The sequence below is a fragment of the Cyprinus carpio genome, chromosome A9 (genome assembly GCF_018340385.1).
Source record: "Cyprinus carpio isolate SPL01 chromosome A9, ASM1834038v1, whole genome shotgun sequence".
Classification (NCBI taxonomy): Eukaryota; Metazoa; Chordata; class Actinopteri; order Cypriniformes; family Cyprinidae; genus Cyprinus; species Cyprinus carpio.
This window is the reverse complement of record NC_056580.1, coordinates 23655733-23681270: the sequence shown is the minus strand read 5'-3', so window position 1 is coordinate 23681270 and position 25538 is coordinate 23655733. Positions and strand designations below refer to the sequence as shown.

General features: G+C 36.3%; 1 protein-coding gene across 1 annotated transcript in view; it reads left to right on the top strand.

Moving 5' to 3' along the window:
* ttn.1 (titin, tandem duplicate 1) overlaps nt 1–25538 on the top strand; it is a 141287-nt gene that overhangs the window by 37623 nt on the left and 78126 nt on the right. Inside the window, 45 exon segments of the mRNA XM_042764516.1 lie at nt 497–568; nt 944–1006; nt 1226–1306; nt 1596–1874; nt 2105–2206; nt 2447–2896; nt 3047–3133; nt 3570–4235; nt 4417–4473; nt 4614–4700; nt 4884–4970; nt 5169–5255; nt 5426–5509; nt 6206–6250; nt 6619–8247; nt 8714–8764; nt 8885–8896; nt 8899–9282; nt 9416–9685; nt 9805–10080; nt 10186–10325; nt 10715–10841; nt 10942–11208; nt 11447–11713; nt 11871–12134; nt 12225–12364; nt 12456–12582; nt 12742–13008; nt 13130–13396; nt 13907–14173; nt 14295–14434; nt 14652–14778; nt 15258–15400; nt 16045–16168; nt 20077–20343; nt 20465–20562; nt 20835–21003; nt 21080–21346; nt 21663–21929; nt 22054–22332; nt 22425–22833; nt 22913–23037; nt 24522–24788; nt 24885–25154; nt 25230–25529. Of these exon segments, the coding sequence (XP_042620450.1) occupies nt 497–568; nt 944–1006; nt 1226–1306; nt 1596–1874; nt 2105–2206; nt 2447–2896; nt 3047–3133; nt 3570–4235; nt 4417–4473; nt 4614–4700; nt 4884–4970; nt 5169–5255; nt 5426–5509; nt 6206–6250; nt 6619–8247; nt 8714–8764; nt 8885–8896; nt 8899–9282; nt 9416–9685; nt 9805–10080; nt 10186–10325; nt 10715–10841; nt 10942–11208; nt 11447–11713; nt 11871–12134; nt 12225–12364; nt 12456–12582; nt 12742–13008; nt 13130–13396; nt 13907–14173; nt 14295–14434; nt 14652–14778; nt 15258–15400; nt 16045–16168; nt 20077–20343; nt 20465–20562; nt 20835–21003; nt 21080–21346; nt 21663–21929; nt 22054–22332; nt 22425–22833; nt 22913–23037; nt 24522–24788; nt 24885–25154; nt 25230–25529 (10254 nt within the window).

Here is a 25538-nt window from a genome sequence, read left to right as displayed (position 1 = left end):
TTTGTACTAACATCTGAGCTGAACAAGATTTTGTCCAACACTGTTGCAGAATAAAAATAAAATAAAATTATTGTATTATTGTATGGTCGAGTGTCAGAACTGGACAGCTCAAGAGGAGAGTGATACTTATGAATTCTTTTCACTGCAATGTATTCTACAGTCTCAGAATCTTTAACTAAGAGCATAACATTTTGCTCGTCTTATTTTTACAGTATGCGTGTGGACTTTCTTCACTCATCTTCATTATCTTGTCTTTTTACATAAATTTTTTGTTAAAGCTGTCATTGTTTATTCCTTGTCTTTTTAATATAACTGACTATTAAACATCATCACTGCCTATCCCCTTCAATAACTATCTCCTCCATTATTTTCAATTCAACATCATTAACATTTTTAATCCACAGGTATTGTGCTGCAAACTTTGTGTATGTTGTATGTTTGAAACTGAATTTGTGTGTATATGTTCCTGCCTAAGAATTTTCTTGTTTTTCATCAGAATTGAAGAAACCTGTTGAGGAGATTGTAACGAAACATGTAGTGGAAAGGACAGAGGAGGTTCCTACGAAAGGTATTGGATGAAGGCAAAATGCTTGTGGCAATCTTTGCTTATGGCTGTCCCTGATGATTTCTTAACATTTATATATGTAAAGCCAACTGCTTTATTTTTTTCCTCCAGTGAAACACTTACAACATTTTGGTCTGTGCTGAACCAAAAATTCTTTTTTGGTTCTTTCCTTGTCTTGGTGTTTTGTTTGTGTGTTATTATATGTCATTGTGCAGTAAAATTGCTTTGCTTTTTTTATTGGTCTTAGTTGTATAACCATGAATATTTTCTTCTAATGCTTGTGCAATCATGCTAAAAGCATGGATGTTTTGGCTACTTAAATTCTGCTTAAGCTTTGCAATTGTATTTTAACAAAGCTGATGTCTTTTATGCACCTAGTTATGAAGCAACCAGAAGAGAAAACAGAAATATCCTTTGTACAGCCTCCAGTTCCTGAGAAAGGTATTATTATGTCTTTACTTGAGTATAACATTGTTTCTCTGTTTCTACTTCTGTGTTCATTGTTTTCTGACAAAATATTTAAACCGAATCTGTTTTCCTATTTGTGAGATGTCTGTTTCTTACCATATCAATTGTGTTTGTGTACTTGCTGTACGTGTAGCTCTTTGGTGTAAAGATTCATAATTTGCAAATTTTATTTCTGATGCCATGATATTTTAGAACCTGAAGTCAAGAAGCCTGTTAAGGAAAAAGTCTCATCTGTCAAAGTGACAGAGCAAAACGAACAACCCACATGCAAAGGTATTATCAGCAATATGTGTTTTCATTGTGTAAACCAATTTATATTTGTTCTATGTATGTTGATTCTTTGTCTAAATATGTTTCTTTTTTTCAGTTCAAGTTTGTGATGTGTATATGTTGATATGTGTGAACTTTACTTTGCAATGTCTTGAGACTGAAAAGTTCTTGTATACAGAAATTAAATATCTGAAGCTGCTGTTTATAATTCATCTTTGTGTTCTTAGTCTCCTGTAAGAATTGATAGCAATATCAGTGTCACTTAAAGATGTTCTAAAACCTACACCCTCAGAGCCTAAACCTCAGGTGCCAGCAGAACCAAAGGCTACAGTGGCTGAACCAAAGCCTGACCCTAAGTCTGAGCCAAAAGCTCCAGCTAAACCTGAGCCCTTGCCTGAGCCCAAGACTGAGCCAAAAACTCTACCCAAACCTAAGCCCATGCCTGAGCCCAAGCCTGAGCCAAAATCGCTACCTAAACCTGAGCCCAAGCCTGAGCCAAAAGTTACACCAAAGCCTGAGGCTGAACCTAAGCCTACAGTTGCAAAGAAAGTTGAGGCACCCTCTGTCAAAGGTATTGTGTGTAATTTAATCATATGTGCTAGTTTTTTCTTTGTGTTTGTCCTGTGGGTCAGCATGTCTGTATGAGTCAAGTACTGTATGCACGGATGCTTTCCCTAATTAGTTGAATGTTCTGTCCTTAACTCTTTGAATCAACCTCTTGTTTAACTTAAGAATATAAAGTCTCTGCTTTACATTTTTGGGTTTACTACATGCTTCTTGGTTTTTGGTGTTCTTTTAAAGCACCTGAAGCTCCAAAAAAGCCAGAAGCTGCACCTCAACCATCCTTAGATATTAAAAAAGATGAGGCTTTAACTCCAAAGCCAGACACTACTCAAATAAAAGGTAACTCTTTAATCTCAATAGTTAAGAAGCACAATTACTGTGCATAAGTCTTGCAAGGGATTTTAAAACGATTTCATTTTTGTTCGTTGTCTGTACAAATCTTTGCCACCAAAAATGGTGCTCTTGGAATGCATGTGAAACTCTTATCTTGATCTTTTAATTTATTCTGTGGGCTTCTGCATTCTAGTGTGAATGCCTCTTTTTGTGATATGACACTGTTTAACACATGTCCTCTTTTAGCTTTTGTGGAGATGAAGGAAGTAGAACCACCAAAAAAAGGAAAGCTAGACAGAAAACCAGAGCCTGCACATGCTGCCGCTGAGCCACCAAAGAAAGAAGTCTCTACACTACTGCCAGATGAATCTAACAAATATCATTTGCCTGTCCACTCTGAGCCATCAAGTGTAAAGCCAGCTAATCAGCCTGAAACTACACAAAGCCAGCCTCCTGAGCCAGCTAGAAAACAAGAAGTCACAGCCCCACCAGAGGTTATAGTTGAACCAACAAGAAAACAACCTCATCAAGAAGTTTCCGAAGCAGAGTCAGTTGGAAACATTGAGCCTTTACCCAAGACTTCAGAGTCACCTCAAACAGATAAAGCTAAAAGGCAAGTGCCATCAAAGAGTGAGCCAACCCCTAAAATCAGTGAGCCAGCACTTGCTCACAAAAAGGAGGGTCGTCCACAGAAAGGTATTATTAAGTCTTCATATTAAGCTCCTTATCATGCCCTTCATCAATGGGGTAGCAATCATTACAAAAAAAATTTTTAAGTGTCTTCTTATCTTGTTTACTCTTCTTAATGTGCTGTTCTTTGTCTGGTATCATTTTTATATTTACGAGTGGTTGAAGTAAAGGCTGCAGAACTACCATCTGAGAAAAAGCCTGTGACTAAAGCTAAAATGGAGACTGAGATTCCCTCAGCCAAAGGTATGCTCGGTTGGTCATAGGAGATAAGGACAAAATTGTGTCTCTCTTTGTGATACAAAAACAGATCTCCCACTATTTATAGCTTAACCATTATTAACATATTAATCATAGTTAGCTGTAGAATTATTTTTAATATTATTAATATATTAATCTACTCTGGGTTAAATACGTTTTACCTTCAATAACCTTCAATAATGCAAGCCAGAGAAAATAGTGCATTTTGGTAATGCTGTCAAAAAAAGATTATTGCTAAAATCATGGAAATCCCAGTTATGTAAGATGCTATTTTCGCTTTTATGTTGCAATTACAAATTAACTTTTCTAGGTTAAAGTAGGGAAACTTAGAGATTTAAATTGATGTTTGTATGCATGTTTTGTTGAAAATTCTTCTTCCACCATTGCATGTTGCAATCTTGAAAATCTTTCATCTTTAAAGTCTCTGCAGCATCAGAGAAGAAAACGGACAAATTTTCTCATACAGTGGAAGCAACTCAGAAGATTCCCATGGATGAAATGTTTTTAAAGAAGGAAACTGTGGAAGAGAGTGAAAGCATGACTCCTCAACCTGAGGAAATTTTGTCTTATGTAGATCGTATTGTAAGGATGGATGTTAGTCATCACAGTAGAGAATCAGCTGCTGAAGATGTGAAGATAATTGAAACAGAGGTTTCACAGAAGCCAGAACCTTCTTTTGAGCTAGTAAAAACGAAGGAGATACCTGAAATGAAATGGTCAAAACAAGAAATGCACATTGAGAAAAAGGAATGGAAATTAGAGATGTCCAGTGTTGAAACGTCTCCAGAAGCTGTGGTAGAAGTTGGCATTGAGGCACCACAGAAAAAGCAAGAAATTATGTCAGATAAAAAGAAAACAACTAAAGATATGCCTCTACAAAAGAGTGATGATACCCCTAGAAAAGAGATGGCCATTCAGAGAGAAATAGATGTTCACAAGAAAGAGTCTATTCACTTACAGCAGTCTGTTCATGAAAACAAGAGATTACATGAGGAAACCCCTCAGAAATCACCAGAGATAACACCAATAGAAAAACCAGAAGAAAATGGAACTATATTAAAGGAAGTCCCTAAAGCACTTGAAAGAGGTAATCCTTACAGTCTTCAGCAAATGCCTTGATTGGTATATTGCAATCTTTACTTGAATTGTTTGACTTCAGGTATTTGCCGAAAAGGCAACTGTGATTTACTTGTCTTTGTCCTTATAAGTCTGCCTGCATGTTCCTCTTTAGTTTCTTGTATCTTAAATATGTTATAAATCTTAATTAGACAAGAAGACCCAGGCTGTTGCAACTCCTGTGTCAGAAGTTGTTTCTCCTACAAAAGGTACTCAAAGGAAGGCTGGGAGATTTGGTGCTATTACTCTTCAGTTCTTAGTTTAGTGTGTGATAATGTGTCTGTATGCTCATCTGTAAATGTTCAAGGTCTATTTCTTCATTGTGATCATGGCTTACTTTTATTTAAAGAACCAGAAATAGTGAAGAAACCTGAACAAGAAGTCCCAAAACCAACTGTGGCTTCAGCTGAACAGAAAATATCACCTCCATCAAAAGGTATTCAGCAAAACTGTAAGAAAGATTTCCTGGTATAAAAGTCTGTCTTTGATATCATTTCTGTTTGTATTGTATCTTCTTTTTTCATCATGATTAAATGTTCTTTGACAAGTCCAATTACATCTTATTCCACATGTGGCTTTATTATTTTTGACTGTGATTATGGTATTGTTTTAATTAAAGAGCCAACTGTTGAAAGGAAACCATCACCTGAGGCACCAAAGCAAAGTGTGGCTCCTGTTGAACGGAAAATATTGCCTCTTTCAGAAGGTATTCAAAGTCACACTGTGGTAGAACTCTTTCTGGTCTGTTTGTTAGTCTGTGGTATGTGTTTGCTTGTTTTGTTAGTCTAATGATCTTTTTCTGTGCTCATCTTTACATGTTCTTTGTCCAGTCAAATAACGTCTTAGTCCCATGATTTATTTGTTCTTGTTCTTGCTTGTGATTATGGCATTGTTTTATTTAAAGAGTCAACTGTTGAAAAGAAACCAGTTCCTGAAGTACCAAAGCCAACTGTGGCTCCAGTAGAACAGAAAATAGTATCTCCTCCAAAAGGTATATAAAGCAAAAAAATATTTGCTAGTCTATAGTCTTTGGATTGATGTGTGATTGTTTGTTCTTATTTGTGTTCATCTTTAGATGTTCCTTGTCCAGTCAAATTACATCTTATTCCACATTTGCCTTCACTATTTTTGGTTGTGATTATGAAATTGTTTTATTTAAAGAGCCTACTGTTGAAAAGAAACCATCTCCTGTGGCACAAGAGCCAACAGCAGCTCCAAAAGAACAGACAGTCTCTCCTCCCACAGGTAGAGTCTCTGTTTTCATGTAGTCTGTGTCAGCTGTTATTGTTGTTGGTGTTTCCTTTTGGGTTGTTAATGTATCTTTGCTGTCTTGTGAATTCTACTTTTAAAGTATCTTTTGAATCCTGTTGTGTAATTACATGTTTGTCTTCAAATACGTGTGAGGTTGTACTTAAAATACTTACTAACCAGTTTGACATTTTTTTTATGTTTGTTTGTTTGTTTGTTTGTTTTTTACCAAAATTATGGATGAGAGGTATCTTCTTTTTTATTACACTTTGTTTATACATTTACCTTAGGTAAGTATGCACATTCATAATGTCTGAGCAACTGTCTTCTATATAATGAAGGTGGATGGGGACCAGGGATTGTTAAGTTCCAAAAAATAAAGACCAAAAAATGCATCATAGAAGTAGTCTATAAGAGTTGAGTTATATTCAAAGTTTTCTGAAGACATTTATTTATTAAGTTAATTACTGCAAATTTAACAGCCATGGTCACCCGTTCACTCTCATTGCATAGAAAAGAACAGCTTGGACATAATGCTATTTCCTTTTGTATTCCACATAAAACATAAAGTCATGTAAAGGGTTTTGAAAGACACAAGGGGAGTAAATGATGACATAATTTACATTTTTAAATGAATTGTGCTTCTAACTTGTGTGTCGGTACCTGTTTAATCTGAAATGATCTCTGAAACAGATGCAGATAAGGGCCCTGTTACAGCTCCTGGACCTGCTGGCAAAGGTATGTTAATGTGCGAGTCACATGCCACAAATGAACCTTCAAATGTTTGATTATTAAACATATTCAAATTAGTTATTCAGGCAGCACATTTCACATGTCTGCTTGTTGTTCTGTTTGTTTTGTCTCATTTTTGTTTGCTTATTGTTTTGTTTTATTGTTCTTTTTTCTTTATTTATTTTTGTGCTTTACAGTTCTGTTCGCTGCTGTTTATCAGGGTTGAGGTTCACTTCATTTTAATTCCAACATTTAAAAACAAAACAAAACAAAAAAACTAATGACTTGGCTTCAACCCTGCTGTGTACAGGTGTCTTATGTCATGCTTATTGTACTGTCCATGTTATGTGATATTGTGACCTTTATTGTCTCAGAAACAACTAGCACCACACAAGCAATTCTTAAACAAAAGAGTAAATTTCACATCAAGGAAGAGGAAAAACTGGAAATGCCAACCGTAAAGAAAGTAACCAGAAGATCAAAAGAACATCACAAAGATTATGAAGTTATGTCACTTAAGAAAGTAAACAAGATTCAGTGTGAAGAACCACCAGCAGAAGAGGGACCACTTCTCTGGAATGTTGAGAAAGCTGAAATAGTTGGAGAGGAGATGGTGTATTCAAAGGCTGGTACTGAAATCAAACTCACCAGCAACTATGAAGTCACGGAAGATACTTGGTCATATGAAACTGCTACAAAAACAGACACAAAAACAAAGAAAATACCTAAAGAGGAGGGAAAGAAGACTGAACAATACAAGGATGTGATGAAGAAGAAAGAGATTACTACTGAAATAGATGGAGGAGAAGTAGAAAATAAGGGTAAACAAGTAAGTAAAATTCAAGTGGAAGATGAACCTAAGACTGTTTCAAAAAAAGAAATAGATGTGACACCTACAGATCAAAAAACGAAAGAACCCATCATTCCAAAACCTGTAATGTCTAAAGATGAAATCTCCAGAGAACCTGAGAAATTTCCAAAGAAGGCAAAGAGAATTCTACCACAGGATGAGGAGCCAGAAACTGTTATACTAAAACCATTTTCCAAAGAATTGCATGCTGATGTAACTGCTGAAGTGGTTCCTCAAGAGCAAACTAAGAAAAAGCCTGTAGACATTAAGCATCCAGAGAGACTGGAAACAACACATACCCTGAAGGAACCTCACACCCAGGTTAAAGAACCAGGAAAAAGAGAAAATATATATGAAAAGGCTAAAGAGATCAAAAAGCTAGAGTCACCCCATGAGTATCAGCCCATGAAGAGTACTACTACTCCAGAAAATACACAGGAAGGTTCCAAAGAAGAGGGGAAGGGAATAGCTAAAAAACACAAACTTATTCCAATGGATAAAACAAAAAAAGAAGAGGTATCGTTGAAATCTGTAAAAGGAAAAATAATTGCAGAGAAAACTCCTTCACCAAAGATAGATAAACCTAGTCCTCAAGTCACTCCACTGATTAAAAAGAGTCTGAAAAAGGATGATAAACCAGAAATGGCAAAAATAATTGGTCTTTCACCAAAGGAAATTGAGAAAGAAGAGGAAATATCACTGAAGCCTTTAGAACCCACAGAGCTAAAAAAGACCCCTTCACCAAAAGTGGAGACACAAAAACCTAAACCCACTGAATCCGTTCCAATAGAAAGGAAGTCTAGTGCAAAATCACCCGAGAAGATTTCACCAAAAGATTCACTTGATTCTGTAATTCTGAAGAAGGTCTCAAAGACAGTCTCCCCCAAAGAAGAAAAGACTACTCAGGAACGTCCTTTAAAAACTACTGAAGACAAACTGCCAATGGTAAAGGAGTTGTCTCCTAGTGTTCTGCATCTACAAAAGATTCCTACACAGCAAGAGGAGATTGTATATGAGCAGGAGGTGGTGGATGGTGAAGAAGAAGAAACTTGGGGATGGGAACTTGCTCCTAGGGACAGTTATGGATCAGAAACCTTTGATGACGCCTTGGAGGATGGAGCTGTTGAAACCCCAGGAATGTGTGACAAGAAAGGTGAGATGGTGGCACAAAGGCTCACCACTGGTATCTCGTGGCTCCCTACAATCATTCCAAATAATATCAACTCAACTCATCCAGTATTACCTTTTAACAAGTGTCTTCATTTTTTAAGTATTTAGTTGTCTTTGATGTTGTGTGTCCTTCTTTTGATTTATTCATTCTTTCATTCTTGGTTCATCAAACATTCTTTATAAAATGTTGTGTGTCAGTGAAGTCTTGCTCTGTCCTGTAACTGTTTGTCATTCTCATTTTCATTCCTTCATCTTCATTCGTCATTTTCGTTGTGGGTATCATTTGTACTGGGCTGTGTTTTTCAAACCTGTTTTCTTGTCCTTTATTGTCATTAATATGCTCATATATGTTATATCCTTTGTATGTAATTTATAAACCAATCATTTAAGACCCTTTGCAGTTTTACCATTTCAAGCCTTGCTCAATAGTATAACAATATTTCAAACAGATGGAAAACCAAAGGAGGAACCAGCTCCAGGAAGAGGCAGAGGATTAAGACGTACGTTCATAATATACAGTACATTCTTAGTATGCATTTATAATGTTACAGTGCATGTGTTAATTTTAAAGTTACATAAGAATAATTTAAAATGGTGAAACTTTTTCTTTTTTATTGTAGCAAGACAAACTCCTCTCCTGGTGATGGTGGAAGGGGTAGAGGGCTGAAACCTGGTGGTGGAGGTGACAAGCCTCCAGGAGAATCACCATTTGGTTTCCAACTCAAAGCCGTCCCCTTGAAGTTTGTGAAGGAGCTCAAAGATATCGTGTTACAGGAGGCTGAGTCCATTGGCTCCTCTGCTGTATTTGAGTGCCAGATCTCTCCATCTACTGCTGTCACCACCTGGATGAAAGATGGCAGCAATCTAAGGGAGGATCCAAAGCACAAATTCACATCTGATGGCAAAGACCGCAAACTGCAAATCATTGATGTACAGCTTTCAGACACTGGAGAGTACACATGTGTTGCAAAGCTTGGCAACAAAGAGAAGACCTCAACAGCTAAACTTATTGTAGAAGGTATTTGTGACCGCTATTCACATAAAAATTTCATATGGCATTGCCTCTTGCCTCTAAACACCATTAATGTCAATATGTTGGTACTTAAAATGTATGATTGTTAAAGTTGCATTTCTTCTATCATTTCATGTAGAATTACCTGTGAAATTCACAAAGAATCTGGAAGAAGAGACCTCCGTGTTCAAGGGGCAGCCAATGTATTTGACCTGTGAGTTGAGCAAGGACAGAAATGTGGTCTGGAAGAAGAACGGACAAGAGATAAAGGAAATTCCTGGCAAAATTCAAATCAATGTTATTGGGCTACAGCGTACCATCACAATCCAGGACACGAACGATGATGATGCTGGTGCTTACACATGCGAGTGTGAAAACATCAAAACTCAAACTAATGTCAAGGTTATTGGTATGTATTTGATTTTGTAACCTTTTAACATCTTCATAAAAAGTTTGATGGATGTTTCTATATCTTCTTTAGAGAATTAAGAGCCGGTGTGTGAATTTACCCATTTATGTATTCAACAGAAATCGTTAGAGACTGGTTAGTGAAACCTTTGCGGGACCAGCATGTGAAGCCCAAGGCCACTGCTACATTCAAAGGCGAGCTCTTCAAGGACACCCCTAACTGGAAGTGGTACAAGGGTACAGATGAAATCCCCAATGAGCCTACAGATAAGACTGAGGTGAAGAAGGAGGGTAAAGACATCACTCTTTCAATTAAAAATGCCCAGCCTGATGACGTTGCTGAGTACGCCGTGGAGGTTGAAGGCCGCAGATATGCAGCAAAACTAACACTTGGAGGTTTGTTTAATAAAAACAGCAACACCACTTGAGGACTGTTGGTTTCTGCTTATATTACCATCTGAAAATGTTGTGTATAAGCATTTCACTGTAATCTCTATTCAGAACGTGAAGCGGAGATCTTGAAACCTCTTGCTAGTGTGGAGGTGGTTGAGAAAACGGAGGCCAACTTTGATACTGAAATTTCAGAAGATGATGTGCCTGGAGAATGGAAACTTAGAGGACAGGTTCTGACAAGATCACCGGTAAGACGCTATTCAACCCCCCCAGGTGTCCTAAAATATTAGTCATTCCCAGTGTTTGGGAAGCTACTTTGAAACTGTGGCATTCCAGGCTACAAGGTAGTCATAATTTAAGTAGTTAAATAACCACTCTACCTATTTGGAGATGGATGTAATTAAAAAAACAGCTAACCGAGTAAAGCTGTTCAAGAGGGTGATATCTATTTAAATGATTTAAGTCCGTTTTATAATAAAAACATTCTTTATTTGTCACACACACACAAAAATTGCAATTATTATTAGCAGTACTAATTATAGTTATTCTTTGCTGAATAGTATTAATACAGTTACGTATTTTATTTATAGAACGTTGTTCAAAAAAATTGCTTATTCCACATTTTCTTCTATTTTAGACATGTGACATCAGATCTGAGGGAACAAAACGATTCCTTACTATCAAAAACGTTCAGCTTGATCAAGCTGGTGAAGTTACATACCAAGCTCTGAATGCTGTGACAAGTGCTATGCTCACAGTAAAAGGTAAGAGAATGAATGTTTTTTAGAGCATAAGAAAATGTAAATTCAAATCTACACATGCAGATGAGTGACGATATGGACAATGTTCATTCACACCTACCAGAGTTGGAAATGGAGTTCACAGACCCTTTGAAAGACGTTACTGTGCATGAAAAGAAACAGGCAAAGTTTGAGTGCTCCATCAATAAGGATGTGCCTAAAGTGATTTGGTTTAAGGGTTCTGATATTGTTACACAAGGAAATAAGTATGAAATCATTGATGACGGAAAGAAACACATACTCATTATAAATAACTGTGGCTTTGAGGATGAGGGTGAATACAGTATTGAGGTCTTGGGCAAAACATCAAAAGCAAAACTGATGGTAGAGGGTAAGTCAGTTATCATCTTGGTTAGAGAAGTGTTGGTCAAAATGCTTTCTGACAAATATTTAACAAGGGTGTTTTATTAATGAGTAGTCTAACAAATAGCAAATAGTGAAAAAACACAGTTGCTAATAAATTCACTTTTTCTAATAAATTCACTAATAATTCACTGGTTTTCAAGTTTGTAGTATATTCATTTATTGCGTCCATAGTCAATTTGTTATGCACTGAACAAATGTCATAGGTATGAGGCTGAACTTCACCTCAACATTAAAGGACCTAACTGTGAAGGAAGGTAAAACAGCTGTATTTGAGCTTGAACTCTCTCATGAGAATGTTGCCGTGATGTGGTACAAAAATGAAATAAAAGTGCACCTGAGCAGAACCATGTTCACCAGCGTGGTGGGAAAGAAACATACACTAGAAATTAAGGAAGTATCACTAGATGATACTTGCCTAATAAAAGCAGAGGCTAAAGGAATATCTACAATGGCTAAGCTGCTGGTAATAGGTAATTTAACCTTTATTTCACCATTGAATGTATTTGATCAGCTGCACTAATTCTGGTTTTCCCCCTCATTGTGTCATTTTTGCAGTACAGTACACTTTTTATGTAGATAACTATTTTATTTTGTGAATATCATTAACACAGCAACTTGTTTTAACAGAGGGTGATGCATTTTTCACCACCAAGTTACAAGATTACACCGCAGTTGAGAAAGATGAAGTCACATTTGACTGCGAGCTCAGTAGAGATGTTCCAGTGAAATGGTTCAAGAATGAAATTGAAATTAAAGCCTCCAAGATGGTTACCATGAAAGTTGAAGGCAAACGAAGAATCCTCAATCTTAAGAAAGTTGAGAACAAAGATAAAGGATTATATGTTTGCAACTGTGGAACGGACAAGACTTCGTCCAACTTGAACATTGAGGGTCAGTAATTAAGGTTATATTTCAGAGTACACCAGTACAAGTTGGTTTTATTTGTTAATTTTGTTCTAAATAAAATCTATTTAATTCCAGCTCGTGACATCAAAGTGGTGCGACCATTGTATGGTGTTGAGCTCTTTGATGGTGAGACAGCTCGTTTTGAGGTGGAAATCTCTGAAGATGATGTCCATGGCCAGTGGAAACTAAAGGGCGAAGTCTTATCCTCTTCACCTGTGAGTACAGTTGCATCAATAAATTCAATAAACATCTTGCACAAACATCTAGCAACATACTTAATATTTTATATGTGCTTTTTGTAAACAGGACGTTGAGATTATTGAGGATGGTGCAAAACACACATTAACACTCTACAACTGCAAAGTTTCCCAATCTGGAGAGGTGGTCTTCCAGGGAGCGAATGCTAAGTGTTCTGCAAATCTTAAAGTGAAAGGTAGTTATATAACATAATAAAATAAAAATAAAAAGTATATTATATAAATATAAATATGAGTGTGTGTGCATGTACTTTAAAAAACAAAGCTATGAATTAAAATGTCTTCAAGCTAATTATTTCAGTCAAATCTAATCTTTCTGTTCACCTTTGTCATAGATTTGCCAATTTCATTTGTCATGCCTTTGAGCGATGTACAAGTCTATGAGAAAGATGATGCAAGATTTGAAATTGAAATGTCAAGAGAGGCTAAGGCCGTCCGTTGGCTAAAGGGATCTCAGGAGTTGAAGACTGATGAAAAGTTTGAAATCCTCGCAGAAGGGAAAAGACACATATTAGTGGTCAGATCTGCTGCCTATGAGGATGAGGCTAAGTACATGTTTGAGGCTGAGGACAAGAGGACATCTGCCAAACTTGTTATTCAGGGTAATGAAAACAATTCTTTAACAAAATGTTATGTGCAATATTTGATTCACAATCATAATTCCTTCTGAAACTTTTTTTCTGATCAATTTTTTTTCTGATCTGCATTTGTCGTTCTACACAGGCATCCGTCTTGAGTTTGTCAGACCCATTAAAGATGTCACTGTTAAAGAGCGTGAGACTGCAGAATTCAGCATTGAGCTCTCTCATGAGAAGATACAAGTCACCTGGTACAAGAATGACGTGCGTTTGCATCCAAGTAAAGTGGTGCACATGTCCGAGGATGGCAAAACCCATACTCTGTCCTTCAAAGAGGTGTCTATTGATGACACTTCTCTAATTAAAGTTGAGGCCCTTGGGAAAAGCTCTGAAGCAATGCTCACTGTGCTTGGTAAGTGTTTAAAATGTGTTTGAATACATTTTATAATTGACTGTTGTTCTTGACAGTACATTGCTGCTGCTTTTATATTGCATCACTCTGCAGTCTCTCTTTTATATACCAATACAAGTTACAATAGCTAATTGGCACCATCTAGTGACTTTACTTGTTCCAAAACTTCTACATACAAACTTCTGTGAAAATTGCCATCTGTGGAGTTTCAGAATTAATTTTATGGTGAGCATAAATAATTTGATAGATGAAAGCTCATGAGTAAGAAAATTTAAACCTCATTCATTTAGAAGAACAGAAGAACAAGGAACAAGAAATATGAAGTGGATGACAGAGTTTTTAGAATAGAGAAAGCTAAATATGTTGGCTAACTAGTCCATAGAAAAAATAACTTTGTGTCAGGGTCTTGATCACCGTATGTGGGTTAATGTTTTATTATATTACATACAGGGACATTTTGTATATTGGTAATTCATGTTGAAAACATCATGTCCTCCTCTATATCAACAGAGGGAGAACCTTACTTTACTACCAAGTTGCAGGATTACACTGCAGTTGAGAAGGATGAGGTTGTCCTGAAGTGTGAAGTGAGCAAATCATCTGCTCAGGTGAAATGGTTCAAAGATGGCAAGGAGATCACTCCTTCTAAGAACGTCCTCATCAAGGCTGATGGAAAGAAACGTATCTTGACAGTGAAGAAGGCAGAGAAGGCAAACATTGGTGAATATGTATGTGACTGCGGCTCTGATAAAACAGCAGCCAAACTTAACATTGAAGGTATGTATTTTTTATGTATTTTATGTTTGTATTATTAATCCATATATCATTTAATAAATTAAAATTGATAAAATTACTATGAACTCATATAACTTTGCCTCTACTGTCCTGTTCTTTGCAGAACGCGATATTAAGATTGTCCGTCCACTGTACAGCGTGGAGGTCACAGAGACAGAGACTGCTCGCTTTGAGACAGAAATCTCTGAGGAGGATGTTCATGGTAACTGGAAACTCAAAGGAGAGGCCCTGCACCAGTCTGCAGTAAGGGTTTGCTATAATGCATGTTTTGTATCTAGATTTCAAACTTTTCTATATATATATATATATATATATATATATATATATATATATATATATATATATTTTTTTATATATATATATATATATATTTATTTATTTATTTTTTTTTTATTTATTTTTTTATATATATATTATGTCAGTATATTCAGCCCCAAATAAATGTGCTTGTTTCATTCAGGACTGTGAAATTAAGGAGGAAGGCACCAAGCACATGCTTATCCTTTACAATATTCACATGGATATGGCTGGTGGTGTGGACTTCAGTGCTGCTAATGCTAAATCAAGTGCTCAGCTCAGAGTTAAAGGTGAGAATCCTCATAAGTGAATAATAAAATAAGCATGCAGCCAACATTATTCTCTGTAACCAATTAGTTTTATAACTTAGGCTTTGTGTTTCATAACAAAAATAACAAGTGTAACCTTTTTACATTGGTAACAAAACAACCTTCATTCTTGTTTCAATGAAGGAAAAAAAAAAGTTTTTTGAGTGGCAGTAACAGATAACTTGGTAGTCAACAGCCAATCAGGGCTCAAGACTATTTTAGAAGTCCCATAACTTATCAGGAGAGAGTTGGGGTGATTGGCAGAACTGAAACATGCCTCCTAGTTTATCTGACCACAGGCAGTGCATGGAATCTCAGTATGCTAATGATATAGGATCCTGTGTGAATCTGAATAGTCCTTCAGGCTGCAAAATATAACCTAGTGATAGAGCACAGTTACAAATTGTAGTAGTAGGATTGTCTCTTCTTATTATTAAGGATGTCCATTTCTTTCTCTAAAGCACGCACAATTGGCCTCCTGCGACCTCTTCGGGATGTCACTGTCACTGCTGGAGAGACTGCCACCTTTGACTGTGAGCTCTCATATGAAGATATTCCAGTTGAATGGTTCGTTGGCTCAACAAAGATGGAGCCAAATGATAGGGTGAGATTCTTTTCTGTAGATTTAATTTGAGCATCATCAATTCAGTTTTATTCTTGTCTGAATTTTTAAGATTTCATTGTGATTCATTGTGACTTCAGTTGTAGTTATGGAAAAATTACAATGGACTATAGTTAAACTATACAGTATACACACATAGTCTTAGGGTGACAATTCCAAGTAAAAAAAAGTCTATATATAAAGATTTTCTGCATATAAGGACTTCCAGCAGTACTTGCTCAAAGTTTTGAGATAACGCTGGGCCATTCTGCCCTGTAGGCACCTTTCTGGTTATTTTTAACTGCTTCAAGAGTGTTGTTGAAGTGGTGGTATAGTGAACTTAATAATCATTAGACGTTTGATAAAATATACAACTCTTTAATTTTAATGTTTGACTCAAAGAAAATATGCTTCTTATGTTATTATCACATAGATTATAACGATGCATTTGTTGTTTTTACATAGCTTAAATTAGACAACTAAGAAAGAGATCCTTTTTTATATAATTTAAAGGCACTTTCTCATTTTTGTTGAGTTTGCCACTTAATATTTCCTTTGCTTTCAGAGTTTTTGTATCAAAAATGTGGGAAAAAAGCATTTGATAAAACAACTCAGCCTAAAAAATTATGCCACACTGTTGTGTTCAGGTGGTCACCAGAGCAGAAGGAAGACTGCATTCTCTGACTCTAAGAGATGTCAAGATGACAGAGGCTGGGGAAGTGAAGCTTACGGCAAAGGACTTTGTGACCCAGGCCAAACTTACTGTGAATGGTATGTTTTTGAAATAAATAAACGCCCCAGTGTTATTGTAGAATCCAGGGCTTAAAGTTCTCCAGCACCGTGTGTGGCATTTGGCTGCAGGGAAAAAAAAATATAGTCGTCCTACATTTAAAAACACTTGTTGATGCACAGCTTTCACTCACAGCCAAACTAACATCACTAGTCAATCAGAAGTTTTTGCTCTTAACACGAAACGCGCATAATAGTATCCAATTGTAGAGTCGCAGCTGATGAATGGAAAATAAGACTGGGTCTCAAGCGCGACACATTGAAAAAGCTGCGAGGCACAGTGATCAAAGATTTCCATCTAGCATCATATTTACATAGAAAAGCTATTAAAAAAGCAGCGGAGCTCAACGGCAGCTCAGAGTAATCATGTCATCTCCATAAGAACGATATGATTGCCAGAATGCATTTACCTGTATTTTTGAAAAGGTCCTGTTAACACATGATCTCTTACCGGTAATTTACCAGTAAAGACTGTATGTGTAAAAGGGGCTATTACATTTGGAATTACATTTGCTTCTTTAAAAATGAACGAAACTTTATAAAACTGACCGTAACTTTATCAGAAACTATCAAAAATATTCCATTGCAAAAGAAGAAAAACACAATGAAAAAAATGAATTCAGTCGCACAAATTTAACAGGCTCTTCAAATATGCTTCATTCTTTGTTAATGTTTTTCAAAAATTCATTTTCGCTAATCGTGGATTCTGAATGCATTGCCACAGATTTCGCTTACGCTTCGCAGTTTTTCGTTTGGTGTTTTGACACAAACCTCTCTTTTGGGGGGGTGGCGGGCTTAACAGTGATCTACTCTGATTGGATAGTGAGCTTTTGATGGACAGGTGCTCTCTGACCGGGAAGTACAGACACCACTCAGTGGCGCGCATATTGGAAAGCTCTCGCGGTGATTTGTATTACTAAATATGTAAATAATATTTGACCTTTGATCGTCTCAGTCTGTAAAGATGAGTTCTTGTCCTTCAAGGCAGCTTGAAGTAAGCTTGTGTTACTGAATGACAATAATAACCCGCAACGAACTGTTGCACACTGTAACATGAATAAAATTTGTATCGATGTTATTGGATACTTCAGTATCACAAGTTTACTTCAAGCTGCCTTAAAGGACAAGCGGAGGAGGAAGATGATGCCGCTCCGTGTCTCTCCTGAGAGCTCATCTTTACAGACTGGGACGATCGAAGGTCAAATATTATTTACATATTTAGTAATACAAGGCACGACGTATTGCATACAAATCACGGCGAGAGTTTTTTTTTTTCCTTTTTCTTTTTTTATTAATGCAGAGAACAAAAACATACAAAAGTATAAACATACATCACATAATATCAACCACAAAAAAAGAAAGAAAAAAAAACAATAAAGAATAAAATAGAACTAAAGAAAAAGAGGGCCAAAATCTAAACAAAATTACACAAGGAGATCAAAGGCAGAGCAAATTCTATCAGTCCCTATAGCTTTCTTATTAGTAGATACTGAGATTACATTCAAATATTTTTCCATTTCTTTTAGGAAAACAGAGAAGACAGGTTTACAGTTGGAGAATTTGCATTTGTGAATGTGAAATTTGTTTAGGAAAAAAAATTTAATCAATAACAAAACTGATATTTTTGTTTGTGGGGTCAGAGTCATAATACCCAAATATAATGTTTTTCATATGTACTGAGAAGCCTGGCAAAATCTTACTTGACAAACACACCAGTATCATTCCAAAGTTTCTGAGTGTAGTGACATGACCAAAATAAGTGTACAGTTTCTTCAGAACTCGAACAAAAAGAGCTTGTAAAATCAATGTCAGATTTAAATCTTTGTATAAACTTCTTTACATGGTAGAACCTGTGTATGAGCTTAAAATAAATTTCTTTAACTTTGTCTGTGAAAAATAATTTTTGCGGTAGAGACCAGATTTAATCACCGCGAGAGCTTTCCAATATGCACGCCACTGAGTGGTGTCTGTACTTCCCGGTCAGAGAGCACCTGTCCATCAAAAGCTCACTATCCAATCAAAGTAGATCACTGTTAAGCCCGCCCCCACGAGAGGTTTGTGTCAAAACACCAAATGAAAAGCTGCGAAGCGTAAGCGAAATCTGTGGCAATGCATTCAGAATCCATGATTAGCGAAAACGAATCTTTGAAAAACATTAACAAAGAATGAAGCATATTTGAAGAGCCTGTTAAATTTGTGCGACTGAGTAAATTTTTTTCATTTTCATTGTGTTTTTCTTCTTTTGTAATGGCATATATTTGATAGTTTCTGAAAAAGTTGCATTCAGTTTTATAAAGTTACGTTCATTTTTATTGAACCAAATGTAATTCCATACCTCTGCATATGCGGTGAGTTTTGGGTTGCTTAACGTTCATCTGGGAAAACTCACTTGATTTGTAATGTAAATCATTTAAACCTTTGTCAACATAGGAGAATACATCAACATATTTCTAAATATGCGATTTACTGTACATCACAATTTCAAAATAAAGGTTTTTGACTTTGCGGCCAAATATTAAAATTAAATGGGTTTAAACATCATTGAATCACATGAAACATCACCAGGCCGTTGGCGCCCTCTGCAGGTATTTGTCATAATATAGGCATATTACATTGTGTATTTAACAGTGTTGTTCAATAAAACCATGTACTTGGTTTTGATACTTTATTTTAGGCCAATTATTATTGGCTCATCTTTACTTTATATATAAATATAGTCATATTAAAGCCTGTTTTTGACTTTGACTTTGAAAAAATATCAGATTACTCACTTGTCAAAATAATCAGTAGATTACTTGATTGGCAAAATAATCATTAGTTTATCCGTAGATTAGTTAAAACATTTCAAAATACAACTGCATTGTTTTACTTTTTGCTATTAAAAGTATTTTGTCATTTTAAAATTTCTTAAAGTATTAAAACGTTGTCTTGTTTTGGTGAACCAAGTATCTGCATTTTTTCTCACCTAAGTGCACTGTAACACCCCTATTATTTCCAATATATTTACAAGTGTATGATATAGCTTTCATTCTTCAGGTCCATCATATATTCATTAAAAAAAATTCAGTTTGAATAAGAAAAGCAATAAATTTGCCATAGTATCTTTTCAAATGTTAAAGTTGCCACAGTCATTGCATTCTTTGCATGTGCTGCACTTTATTTGTACTATTTTGTTTTATTAGTTATTTATTAGAATTTGAAAGATAATACAATATTGATTGATAAGTGAGATCTTATTTTAGTCCTTGAAAACCAAAAAAGTAGTGCAAGTCCTTGAAAGTCGTGGAATTTTATTTTGCAGTATCTGTATGAACCCTGTTTAAGTTACCAGTTCTTGGACCATTTTGTTGTTGTTAACTGAACTGAACTGTAGTTTTCTGTAGTAAACTTTGTATATTTCCTATTTTATATTTATTTCCTAGTATTTAATTTACCAGTATTTCTTTTGAACAAGACAATTTCAGAAATTTCATGTTTTAGACTGTAGAGCATCTTGTACCCTGTCAAGGACAAAGCTAACCAGCAAAACTTGATATCAAAAGCATCCTAAATGTTACATGTGTTTGCACCATAAAACATAACTTTCTCGTTATTGCTGTTTCAAATATCCCACCATAATCTGTAGTCTGACCCTGTCAAGGGCTAATGGCAATGGCAGACACATTACTAGTTAGTTTGAAGGAAAATCATTTTCAAATAATGATCTTTTTTTTTGGTTGTAGTTTTAGATAACACCTGTATTCCTATCAAATAGAATATATATATATATATATATATATATATATATATATATATATATATATATATATATATATATATATATATATATATATATATATATAGGATAAATAATTGCTCAGGGTTTCACATTACCACATTACATATCACAGAGCCACCAGTTGAGTTCACCAAGCCCTTGAAGGACCAGACTGTTGAGGAGGAAGCCACAGCCATTCTCGAGTGTGAACTGTCCAGGGAGAAGGCTGATGTGAAGTGGTTCAGAGACGGACAGGAAATTCGTAAAACCAAGAAGTATGAGATGGTGGCTGAGGGACGCATAAGGAGACTGATCATCAAAGACTGTAGCCTTGATGATTCCAAGACATATACCTGTGATGCAAAGGAGTTCAAGACATCTGCTTTCTTAAATGTTGAACGTAAGTTAAAAATAAATAAATCAGAGAAACTTGAATAAAGCCAACTAAAGTAAAGACATAAAATAAAACAACACAAATTATCTGTATAAAGAAAATGTTTTTTGTTGTTGTTGTTTTTCAGCTCCATTTGTGGAATTCACTAAGCCTCTTCATGATGTTGAGGTTAAGGAGAAGGAATCTGCTAAGTTTGAATGTGAAGTGTCCCGTGAAAGTGCCAAGGTATTTTTAACAGAAATCCGTGTGCACAGATTGTGGAGTCAAGAAGTCTGAGACTACCAGTGAAGATGTGCCTGATTTACATTTTAAATTTAATGCAGTTGTTTTAATTACAAATTAAATTATTAGCATAGCAATTTTAGTGAAAATCTGAGCTAAAACAATTTCATGATTTTCAGAATTTCGTAGTATTAAAAATGTCTTTCTTAAACCACAGTATGCACACAAGCTCTGACGATACAGAGTGGATTGATTCATAACTGTTTGTTGCACAGGTCCACTGGTTCAAAGATGGTGCTGAGATCAGAAAAGGCAAAAAGTATGAGATTATTGCCAAGGGATTACAGCGTATTCTCATCATCAGCAAGGCAGTATTTGATGATGAAGCAGAATATGAATGTGATGCAAGGACATCCAAATCCTCTGGAATGCTGACAGTTGTCGGTAAGTTTTGTTTCAACCGTTGTTCTAAAATAAAGCTAAAATAAAGACATAAATGACTATTCCTTTTGCCTTACAGAGGAGGAAGCTAGATTCACAAAGAACCTGTCCAATGTTGAGGGCACGGAAACCGACAGCATTAAGATGATTTGTGAGGTCTCCAAACCCAGTGCGGAGGTCACGTGGTACAAGGGTGACCTGGAGATCCCCGAGGGTGGTAGATATGAACATGTTGCAGATGGGAGAAAGAGAATTCTCATCATACAGGACCTCCGTATGGTTGATGCTGGCAAGTACCAGTGCAAACTGCCTGCTTCAGAAACAATAGGAACTCTAAAGATCAGTGGTAAGTTTTAAGCTTAGATTCTTTCAAACTCACTTTTATATTAAAGTCCTACAAGCTCAGAGTTCCCATGGTCATGTAAAATGTAGAAAAGTAAGGAATTTTAAAATTGTGATTTCCAGGCCTGGAAAAGTCATGGAATTTTCTAAAATGAATATATACATTTCTAGCTATTAAATATTTAGTTTGTTCTTAGTGAGTGCAATTTCTTTAAAATTGTTTTCGAAAAAGGTGTGGGAATCACGATGCACTAAATAATCACACTGATAATTTAATTAGGCATTGATTTACCTAAAATTGAGTCTCTTTATTGCTTTAGAATTGGCAGCTGAGTTCATTGCCAGGCCCCAAAACCAAGAGGCTGTTGAGGGCGAAAAGGCTGAGTTTGTTTGCTCAGTGTCTAAGGAAAATTATGAAGTCAAATGGTTCAAAGGAGACAAAGAACTTACAACTGATGATAAGTATGAAATTGTCAGTGATGGCAAGAGGAGGGCACTCATTGTCAAAAACTGCGAGCTAAAAGATGAGGGTGCATTCACTGCCCACATTGGCTCTGTAAAGGCTTCAGCAGAATTGTTGGTGATTGGTAAGTTTTTGTTGTTGTTAGTACATTTTTCGGTAATATATTTCTGTAAAGGTCTTCAAATGTTTCATTCTCAATTGTCATATTAAGCAGAACTAAATATGGATACCATTACTTGTCTCATTAGAAAACCTGAGGATAATCACTCCCATCAAGGATACCCAAGTAAAGGAAGGACAAGAGATTGTTCTTAACTGCGAGGTGAACTCAGAGGGAGCTAAAGCCAAATGGCTGAAGAACAATGAGACCATGTTTGAGAGCAGCAAGTTTGTCATGGTTCAGAGAGACACTGTGTTCTCTCTGAGAATAAAAGCTGCAGAAAAGTCAGATGAAGCCAGCTATACCGTTACACTGACTAACCAACGCGGAGAGCAGGCCAAGTGCTCTGCTAATGTCAATGTACTAGGTGTGTTGTTATTATTTGTCTGCCTTTTATACCATGTGCATTTTGTTAGCAGTATATGTACAATGCTAATACACATTTTTTTGCATCCACAGAGGAAGCCCTCAAAATCATAGTGCCACTAGAGGACTGTGAAATAGAGGAAAAGAAGACCATGACTTTCACTTGCAAAGTGAACAGACCAAATGTGACAGTCCAGTGGATGAAGGCCGGTCAAGAGATCACTTTCAGCAAACGTGTTCTGTATCGTGTGGACAAGGACAAGCACACTCTGACCATTAAGGACTGTAGTCTTGCAGATGAGGGTGAATACAGTGTAGTTGCTGGTGCTGATAAGTCCACAGCAGAACTGATCATCAGTGAGGCACCCGCTGACTTCACCGCTCAGCTCAGAGACCAAACCATCACTGAGTTTGAGGATGCTGAGTTCACTTGCAAATTGTCTAAGGAAAAAGCCCATGTTAAATGGTACAGGAATGGACGTGAAATCAGAGAAGGACCCAGGTGAGTTTTGAACCATAAAAGAAAGTACTCTGTAATAATGTGAATATATTTGCTAATGATCATGATCTTTTTTTTTTAGATATCATATGGAAAAAGATGAAAAAGAATGCAAGCTTGTAATCAAAGCGTGCAGACCAGATGATGAATGTGAATATGCCTGTGGAGTGGAAGAAAAAAGGACAAGGGCACGTCTCTTTGTTGAAGGTATTTTTCACAGCATCTTAATGGTATTTACAGTGGATATAGAAAAGAATCACCCCACTTTACAATAATCACATTTTATTGCTTTGCAAATGAGATCCAAAAATAAATCTTAAGAGTTTCATAAACATGAATTGAATTCACAAATAAATCAAATGAGATTTGCAAATAAAAAACATATTCACTGATATGTTTTTATGTCACAAACAACAACTTTGCTTGGCATTCATTTGTGAATCGTGTCCTGTGCATTTGTAGATCACTGCGTGAATTTGTGGATTTTGAAACATTTCAAGCATCAAGACAAATCTACAAATGCATCAACTCCACCCACCATCTACTCAAGCCTATCAGATAACAGCCACATTTCGCTGACCAATTGTAGCACATTCTCGCTATACCCAATCACATTTTGCTTTACAATCAGGGCGAACTGATTCATTTTTCACCCCTGTAAGGATTTGCATTCTGTCGACACTTAGTTCAAAGTGAGCTGAACTTAAGTGCTGTTGGAGTGTAAGGCTTCTTTATATTTTCATCAGGATCAGTAAATGAGGATGAACTCAGGATTATACTCAATTTATGATCATTCACAGATCCCAAGCATCATCAGTAACACCCTCGCGACACGCCCAAAGCAAATAGAAATCATTATAATCAGCGATACACTGGACAAGGCACAACATGATGAAGGACAAATAATTAAAGCATTTTCTTTGATGCGTACAGTTGCAGTTGTCACAGCTGTAGCAGTTACAGCTGTTGCAGCACAGCAGCGAATTGGGTAGACACGGCGTAAGACATGGCACAATGGCCTATTCTGCCTTTTAAAGCACAATGGCGGTGACAAGTATAGGGCATAATAACACATATAATATCAAATATCATCTGGGTACCAGCCTCAGCATCACTCTGACTTGTACTGGGGATTTGTGAGTGAACGATGTAAAAACTGTGCATTTATTTTGGATGCTGTTAAGTAAGTAAGTCTGATTTAAAGTGATGTATCTCTGGCATCTCAAAGGTATGTAAAATATAATACTGTGGCTGGGCTTGATACACAGTCTAATGGTCTAACAAAATCCAGTTTTTTATGGCCCTTATATAGTTCCTATTTGAGCAAATGCAGATGAATGAGACCGCCCTGAACAAATGCACAAATGCATGCAGCGATCTACAAACACACCTAATGAGATCCACAAATTAATGCCAGGCAAAGTTGTGTATGTGACATAAATAGATATTTGTGAATATGTTTTTTTTTTTTTTTTTTTTTTTTTTTTTTTTTTTGCAAATCTCAATTTATTTGTTTGTGAAATGAATTCCGGTTTGTGAAACTATGATTTATTTGTGGATCTCATTCTATTTATTTGTTAATATGTTTAATCCCTTTACATTTATTTGTGGATCATAATCTATTTATCTCCTTATAATATAGCCAGATGATTTGATTTGCTAATGCCATCTTTTTTTTCTTTCTTCAACAGAGATTCCAGTGGAAATTGTCAGGCCACCTACAGATGTATTTGAGCCTCCAGCATCAGATATTGTATTTGAGGCTGAACTAAATAAGGACAGAGTTGAGGTCAAATGGATGAGGAACAACATGATTATTGTCCAGGGTGACAAATACCAGATGATCAGTGAGGGCAAAGTTCATAGACTCCAGGTCTGTGAGATCAGACCCCGTGATCAGGGAGAATACAGAATTGTTGCCAAGGAAAAGGATGCCAGAGCCAAGCTTGAGCTTGCAGGTATGATACAGTGAGAGTTAATGATTTTAATGCTGTTTAGGTTTTGATATACTGTAAAAGGATATATTTGTTAATGTTGTATACCTTTCTTTACAGCTGTTCCAAAGATCAAGACTACAGATCAGAAACTTGTAACAGATGCTGGAAAGCCTTTTGTCATGACAGTTCCCTATGATGCCTATCCTCGTGCTGAGGCGGAATGGTTTTACAATGACATCAGCCTTCCTGGGCAAAACATTGACACTTCCAGTGAACGGACAGAGTACAGGCTAAAGGACCCTAAGAAATCAGACCAGGGTCGTTACAAGATTTTCATCAAAAACAAACATGGAACAGGAGAGGCTTTCATTAATCTTGATGTCATTGGTAAGCAGGAAATCAAACTAGATGATTTACAGACAATTTAAATGTTCTAGATGTCTGATAAAAGTGTTGTTGTAGATGTTCCGGGACCTGTGAAGAACCTGCATGTTGTTGACACTGCTGATGGTGAGGTCAGCCTTGCTTGGGAGGAACCAGAAAATGATGGTGGAAGCAAAATCTTGGCTTATGTGGTTGAGAGACGAGATGTCAAACGCAAGACCTGGACAATGGCCACAGATCGTGCCGACATTCCAGAGTACTGTGTTGGTGGATTGCAGAGGGACAACAAGTATTTATTCCGTGTATTTGCTCGCAATAGAGTTGGAAGTGGCGAGCTGGTTACTACTGATGAGGCAGTTCAAGCCAAAAACAAATTTGGTGAGCTAT